This window comes from Portunus trituberculatus, chromosome 31 (genome assembly GCF_017591435.1).
Source record: "Portunus trituberculatus isolate SZX2019 chromosome 31, ASM1759143v1, whole genome shotgun sequence".
In the NCBI taxonomy this organism is placed as follows: domain Eukaryota; kingdom Metazoa; phylum Arthropoda; class Malacostraca; order Decapoda; family Portunidae; genus Portunus; species Portunus trituberculatus.
The window spans coordinates 26,620,317-26,628,646 of record NC_059285.1 but is presented as its reverse complement, the minus strand read 5'-3'; the positions used below and the strand labels follow the sequence as shown (position 1 = coordinate 26,628,646).

General features: G+C 39.9%; 1 protein-coding gene across 1 annotated transcript in view; it reads right to left on the bottom strand.

Moving 5' to 3' along the window:
* Window positions 1–6,456: 6,456 nt before the first annotated feature.
* Window positions 6,457–8,330, bottom strand: part of LOC123511365 (tissue inhibitor of metalloproteinase-like) — a 141,820-nt gene continuing 139,946 nt past the window's right edge. The window contains exon 5 of the mRNA XM_045267183.1: window positions 6,457–7,149. Within this exon, the coding sequence (XP_045123118.1) occupies window positions 6,904–7,149 (246 nt within the window). The 3' untranslated portion in view covers window positions 6,457–6,903. The remainder of the gene's footprint in view (window positions 7,150–8,330) is intronic.

Sequence of the window (8,330 nt, the reverse complement as noted above, 5' to 3'; positions counted from 1 at the left end):
AAAAACTGTGCCTCCGTGTTTGCACCTTGCCTGACCAAACTCTTTCAGCTTTGTCTATCGATTTATACCTTTCCTTCTTGCTGGAAGTTTGACTACATTCAGCCTAGTATTAGAATGGGTGACCATTCTAATTCCTCATATTACCGTCCTATAGCTTTAGTCTCTTAATTGTCTAAAGTTTTTTAATCTATCCTCAATAGGAAGATTCTTAAATATCTGTCACTTCACAATCTTCTAACTGATCGCTAGTATGGCCTCCGTCAAGGTCGCTCTACTGGTGATCTTCTGGCTTTTCTTACTGAGTTTTGGTCATCCTCTTTTAGATATTTCAGTGAAACTTTTGCTGTCACGTTAGACATATTAGAAGCTTTTGATAGGGTCTGGCATAAAGCTTTGATTTCAAAACTGCCCTCCTACGGTTTCTATCTTTTCTACAACTGTATCTGAAGTTTTCTTTCCGACTGTCCTATTGCTGCTGTGGAAGATGGCCTCTGTTCTTTTAATAAATCTATTAATAACGAAGTTCCTCAGGGTTCTGTCCTGTCACCCACCCTCCTTCTATTATTCATTAATGGTCTTTTTAACCAAACTTTTTGCCCTATCCACTCTTACGCTGATGATAACACCCTACATCTTTCCACGTCCTTTCAGAGATGACCAACCCTTCAGAAAGTCAACAGATGACGCAGGGACGCCACAGAACGCCTGACATCTGATCTTTCTAAGATTTCCAATTGAGGCAGAGAAAATCTAGTAGTTTTCAATGCCTCAAAATCTCAATTCCTTCATCTATCAACTCGACACAACCCTCTTCTTCAATGGCACTCAACTGTCTCCCTCTTCCACACTGAATATCCTCAGTATGTCCTTTACTCATAATCTTACTAGAAACTTCGCATCTCATCTCTTGTTAAAACAGCTTCTATGATGCTAGGCGTACTGAGGCGTCTCCGCCAGTTTTTTTCACCCCTCTAACTGCTAACTCTGTACCTCTAACTCTCCTTGTATGGAGTACTCTTCAGATGTTGGGGGGGGGAGTTCCGCTCACACAGTTTTATTAGATAGTGTAGAATCAAAAACTTCCTCCTTTGACTGACTGTCTTTAGCCTCTTTCTCACCGACAAAATGTTGCATCTCTTTCTATCTTTTATCGTTATTTTCATGCTAACTGTTCTACTGATATTGCTAACTGCATGCCTCCCCTCCTCATGTGGCCTCGCTGCACAAGGCTTTCTTCTTCCTCTCATTCCTTCTCTGTTCAACCCTCTAACGCAAGAGTTAACCAGCACTCTCAATCATTCATACCTTTCACTGGTAAACTCTGGAACTCCCTACGTGCCTCTGTATTTCCGTCTTCCTACGACTTGATTTCTTTTAAGACGGAGGTATCAAGACATTTGCTCCCTAATTTTGGCTTACCCGTTACTCATCTTCTAGAGAACCAGCATTCATGTGGGCCTCTTCTTTTAAGTATTTTGTTGCCCTTGTCTGGCCCTCTCTCCTACGTAAAAAAAAAAAAAAAAAAAAATATATATATATATATATATATATATATATATATATATATATATATATATATATATATATATATATATATTTTTTTTTTACGTAGAGAGAGAGGGCCAGACAAGGGCAACAAATAAAAAGAAGAGGCCCACATGAATGCTGGTTCTCTAGAAGATGAGTAACAAATAAATATATATATATATATATATATATATATATATATATATATATATATATATATATATATATATATATATATATATATATAAACGAGGCCCTGCTAGGTTCAGAATATGAAAAAGATTTAGATGTTTTTGGCTAGATGCCAGAAGACTTGAAGGAGTTGGATTTCAAGATTTTTATATTTTTTATTAATGAAAGGAGGAATGGTACTGGTAAGTTGAAGAACAGACTTGGATTGATTCCCGGCTGAAATATAAAGCGCATGAGATGATGAGGTGATGGAAGGCTCAAGTACCATTCGTGGGTAACTTTTCTATCATGTATAGCGCAAGAGTAGGCTGTGTACGAGTAAATCAAGTTTTTTGCAAGGTGTAGGTTGAGAAAAAGAGTAAGGAATATATACTACCATGCAAGACTCTTATCATTTCTGTTATGCGCTGAACACACAGAGATGGGTCTCCGCCATGGGAACAGTAATCATTCCAGGGAAAATCAGCATAGTACCTCCTCAGATCCCTCCAACTGGCAGAGGCAAAACGCTAGAGGCACCTACGTTTTGGGGGATCCTGAGAAAGGATTGGAAAAATTGGACAATATAAAAATATGAAATTGGGATCTGAGGAGTCCAACGAATAAGATAGGATAACAGCATAAGCAGAAAGATTAAAGGTAAGGAAAGGGCCAAGAATATTGAGCGTATCTCGAAGATGGTCAGGCATACGAATAGGGTGTTGCACCAGTCGCTCTAGGTCATGAAGAATAGCAAAGATGAAGTTTAGTTCAGCAGAATGGTCAGTGAAAAGATAGGAGAGCCAAAACTGGTGGTGAATATTGAAATCTCTAAGGATGGAGATCTTTCCGAAGTGATAGAGAGACAAAATGTGCTCCACTTTGGAAGTTAGATAGTCAAAGACTTTCTTATAGTCAGAGGAGTAAGGGGAGAGATAGACAGCACAGATGAATTTTCTTAGAGAATGACTTTTGAGTCAAACCTATTTGGTAAAAAATTTGAAAGATTGAAGAGAGTAGGCATGAGAGCAAGTCAAGCCGCAGTGCACAAAGATTCAGCATCTAATGATAATGAGGATAGAGAAAGTCGGAGCGAACAGTAAAGGGCCTACTGCTATTTTCCTCAGACACCTGTGTTTTGGTAAGGTAAAAAAAAAAAAGGTGAGATTTAGTAGGGGAGAGGTTGTGCTTTACAGATTGAAAATCAGATTTAAGACCGCGAATGTTGCAGAAGTTAATGAAGAAAAAGTTATGGGGTGTCAATACATTTATGGTCGATACCTAAAGAGCAGTCTGGCATGGTGATATTTATGGTCTCCTCCCCAGAAGGGGATTCTTGAGGCTTGTGTTTGAGTAGTCATTTTATTTATTTTTTAACAGAAAGGTGTGAGTGTGTAGTAAGTGTGTGTAGTTTTATGTGAAGGAAGATCTTTAGAGGGCAGGCTGTGACTGCTCCTTTGAGTTGTGAGACACAACGGGAGTTCAGAGAGTTCACAACTAGCTTTAATGGTAAGTTCACTAGTGTTGATCAGAACTTATCAGACCAGAACTGGGCCAAATTAAAACTATTGCTCTTAGACCTCACTGGGAGTAAGTTATCGTTTCATTAAGTATCTACTACCTCCTCCTACTTTCTACTACTGTGTCGGAAGGCTGTGTGTCTGGCATTGAGAGCTGTCATAATGTAGACTGGTATGTTGGTGTGGTTAGACAGATTAGTGAGAGTGTTGAGAGGGAGCCCAGTGTTTGGTCTTGAGTATGTGGTGGCAACAAGAAAATGTTTGTGTTGTTTGTGAAATTTAGTTGCCAAAAAATTGGCTGAATGCAAAGCTGAATGAATATATATGCATTTTAGAATACTTTTAGTCATGATAGCTCCATCGTCATGGCAAGTTCCTGTTGTGTGTCGTGTGTTGTAATCATATATCTAATAAGCTTGTGTAGTAGACCTGTGTGATTGGAGAGAACAATGTCCGGATCAGTGTAACGTATGTCTTCTCAAACATGGTGTTTGTTGTTCCAGAAGCTGCGACAGTTTAAAAGTATGATCATGATCATGTTTTGTGTGTTTTTCTTAACCCTAATTGATGTTCGTGTAGATCGTGATGAGGAGGGTAGTGTGAGAGGAAAGAGTCGCTTGTTTGTTGTGTTGGAGGTTGTGTTTGTTGGGATGATAGGAGTAGAGGTGGTGGTGGTAGCAGAAAATGATGGAAGATATCTTGGGGCTGCGGTTCCCAGTGGCTTTATCCTCATCGATGACAAGGCACCGAAGTGAGAGGGGGCAGCTGTCATTGGTACGAATAGGTTCAGCTCGGAGTGGGTGTGGAGTTCTGGGATGGGAGTGTAAGGACTTGTGTCTATTATAACTGTTGTTGTTGTTGTTGTTGTTGTTGTTGTTGTTGTTGTTGTTCATTGTGTTTCTGTATGTATTGTTGATAGTTGGCTTGAAAGAAGTTTGGTGGTAAGTATACAAGTACATAAGTACCGACTTCATTATCTCAATATACCTGCCAATCTCCTAACGGCCACACTAAAGAATATTTGATAGTATAAACTACACTGATGGGTGGCCACACCACCCTGCAACTCCATGCTGGAGTCTTAAAGCGAATGAATAACTTGAACTGCATGAAATTACATAAGGATGGAGGAGGTAGTAGACACCAACCGAAACAATAATTTACTCCCAGCGAGATCTAATAGCACTAGTTCAACGGGTGCTGTGAACTTTCCATTAAAGCTAGTTGTGATCTCGCTGAACGTTTCCCTTTGTGTCTCAAAACTCAATGGGGCAGTCACAGCCTGCCCTCTAAAGACAACTCTCCCTCTTCACACAAAACTATATGCATTAACCACACACACACTCACACACACCATTCACAATGTTAAATCTGTGTGCATTACACCACTCACAATGTTCACTCCTTATTCACCTCACTGTACTTCATTACTCACTGCACAGTGACATCACTAGCGACTGCATCACACACGCGCATAATAACCTTTTCATGTGAGCCTCGACACAAGCTCTTCACACTTTCACTGTAAATCCATTGTTGGACAAAACTCTTTCAACAGCATTCACATTTCACTGTTTCATTGTCTCCACAGATATGTCAAAATGCCTGAACATGCACGTAACAATTATAACCCCTCACTCTTGGCTGCAGCGGTATCCCTAGCACAACTGACTTGAACCGAGTGACTTGAGTGACTGTCCGTTGGCTAAACCGTTGGCCATCTCCCTGCTCGCCTGAGATTTTAAAATGACTCATTCGCAGTAGACATGGGTGTATACAAGTTGCCACAAATATGTACATAATAATAATAATAATAATAATAATAATGTTTCCTCTAGGTAGAGGTCAGCCGAGCCCTAAATCTGGTGCACCTCACAGCCTCCACAAATGCACACGCCTTCCCACTGCTGCGGTATTTAGTAATGATTACTATTTCCCTATAAAATGCACCTTATATTGTATAAAACTTTACAAAATTATAACTTTAACAGTCAGCTGCCGCGTACTACCAGTCGACCACTTTGGGTACGTTACTGCAGTGGCGGCGCGGCTCCGCAATGCCGTGTCAAATCCAGATCTACTGTTATCTGTGGATCTTCTTAACCAAACTTCTTGCCCTATCAACTCCTACGCTGATGATACCACCCTACATCTTTCCCCGTCCTTTCAGAGACTACCAACCCTTCATGAAGTCATCAGATCATGCAGGAACGCCACAGAACGCCTGACTTCTGATTTTTCTAAGATTTCTGATTGGGTCAGAGAAAACTTAGTAGTGTACAATGCTTTAAAAACTCAATTCCTCCATCTATCAACTCGACACAACTCTCCCCTTTTCTTAAGTGACACTCAACTGTCTCCCTCTTTTACATTGAATATCCTCGGCCTGTCCTTTACTCATAATCTTAACTGGAAACTTCACATATCATCTCTTGCTAAAACAGCTTCCATGAATTTAGGCGTTGTGCGGCGTCTCCACTAGTTTTTCTCGCCCCTCCAATTGCTAACTCTGTACAAGGTCCTTATCCGCCCCTTCATGGAGTACTTTTAGCATGTTTAGGGGGTTTCCACTTACACAGTTTTATTAGATAGGGTTGAATCAAAAGCTTTTCGTCTCATCAACTACACTCTTCTGACTGACTATTTTTAGCCTCTTTTTCACAGCAGAAATGTTACATCTCTTTCTATCTTTTATCGCTATTTTCATGCTAATTGCTCTATTGATCTTACTGACTGCATGCCTCTCATTCTTCTGCAGCCTCGCTGCACAAATCTTTCTTCTTCCTCTCATCCCTGTTCTTTCCATCTCCCTAATGCAAGAGTTAACCAATATTCTCAGTCATTCATACCTTTCTATGGTAAACTCTGGAACTCCCTGCCTGCTTCTCTATTTCCATCATCCTACGACTTGACTTATTTTAAGAAGGACGTTTCAGGACATGTGTCCCTGAATTTTTGATAACTCACTTGACTTTTAAGGGAACTAGCAACATAGTGGACCTTTGTTTTTACAGATTTTGTTGCCCTTGCTTAATTGCCCCTCCTACAAAGAAAAAAACAAAAAACTTTTCAGCGTGCGTCAAGCAAATTTTTCGTCTCATCATGCCATCTGTTCCGGGTGGCCCATAGGCTACCAATTATATTTATATTTATTTCTACTAGAAAAGTTGGCCCTCGTTACAGTTTCAATCCAATAACCCAGTAGGGAAGACTTTTCATCTTGAAATGAAGTGTCATAAACATTTTCTATTTATTTAATGGCATTACAACTTTATTACAGGATAGGGAACATCACAAACCTTTCTTTCCACAAGTGTAATGTGATCCATAGTACACCAAGACACAACATAGTGCAGAACAGAGCATATTTCAATTCATCCTGGTACACACCTAAAACATGGAGGTATGTTCCAAATGTGGTAAAGAATATACCTCTTAGTATTAAGAAGACTGCATCACATCACATGGACAGTCTATATCTATTTCAAAGTGGTATACATGCCAATCCAGTATGGAACATGTTCCAAACTGGGTTAGGGCAACAAGCGTACAACAGACTAGTAAAATAATATTTGTTAAGTTGTGCAAGTGTCAGTGTCAGTTAGCATGTTGCTTTAATGGCACTGCGCTATGTATGTGGCTAAGACAGCAGGAAAAGAAGGAAAAAGTTGTTTAAGACGGGTCATTACCATTTCTTAGGGATGTAACCAATAGCAGGTTGAGGTTGCCGAAGCCGCCTCCAGAGTGCCATCCGGCGTTTATAAGCGAACTTTGAAAGTTTTCGGTGGCGAGATCCATCAGCCATTAACCGAATGCTGTTGTGGTGAGGTAGCGCAAGAGCTGTCCTGTTGTGGCGTAGTGTCTTCATGCAACGGCGGTAAAGGCGACCCTGCAGCCACTCACAACGTTCTTCTGGTCCTCGTAAGCACACCTAGGAAAGAAAAATATTTTTTTGTTGTTTCATAAACACACACACACACACACACACACACACACACACACAATGATTATAGAGGTGATCACTGTTACGGCCCGCCTGTAACATACTCCACTACCATCACCTCCTCAGCTTGCTAGCTCGTTCGCCACCTCTCCACCTCCCCTTCCACGTCACCGTCTCATGGTCCCGAAGTTGGATTCACGCGCCCCCATTCGACTCAAGCGGAAGTGTTAAGCAAGCTCCCTGATTTCTGGAAGTCAGTCGAGGTCAAGGCCTCAACCAGTGAACACAACGCCTCTTGGACTACTGGGGAATCTACCTCACCCAGCACTTCACCACTGTGACACCTCATAAGTATCACTTCCCCTCGTCCCGTTTTTTCCACATTGCCTCCATATAGGATTAGTATTATTGTTAGGTATTAAGTTGGGTTCTTTATTGTTGTATTTATTTCTGTGTTATATATATATATATATATATATATATATATATATATATATATATATATATATATATATATATATATATATATATATATATATATATATATATATATATATATATATATATATATATATATATATATATATATATATATATGTGTGTGTGTGTGTGTGTATGTCATTTTCATGTGTTTCATGTTATATCTATGTGTATGTCAGTTTCATTGTCACTGGGTTATTAAATAGCTTTTTAAGTGCCCCCTTTGCATATCCTCACCAGTTGATCCTGCTGTGGTTTTTTTTACTGTTATTGTTCACCGGCTCCCTGATGCCAATCTTACACATTTAACCAGTGAACGTAACAATTGGCGACCGTGACAGGACTATTATAACCCCTGTTCAGTGTTCCATTTTTCCAGTGACTTTTTTTCTCTGATTACATTATTTTCTTATTTGTTTCTGTGGTGTTTTGACTTTGATGTTTTTTTTTTTTCTATGACTTACTCTGCGTGTGGTTTAAATTTACCTTTGTGCGATCAAGTGGCCTCCTTTTGGGTTAAAAGTGCTTCGTGACTTTCATTGGTATCGCATAGCAGTGGTAGAGCAGGAAAACAGGTAGAAAGGTGTGTTCACCGATAGCACTTATCTCTATTTTTGCACATAGGCAGGTGTGTAATAAGTGTTATCCAAGTGTTGGGATCATCATATGTTCATGCGAACCCTCAATCC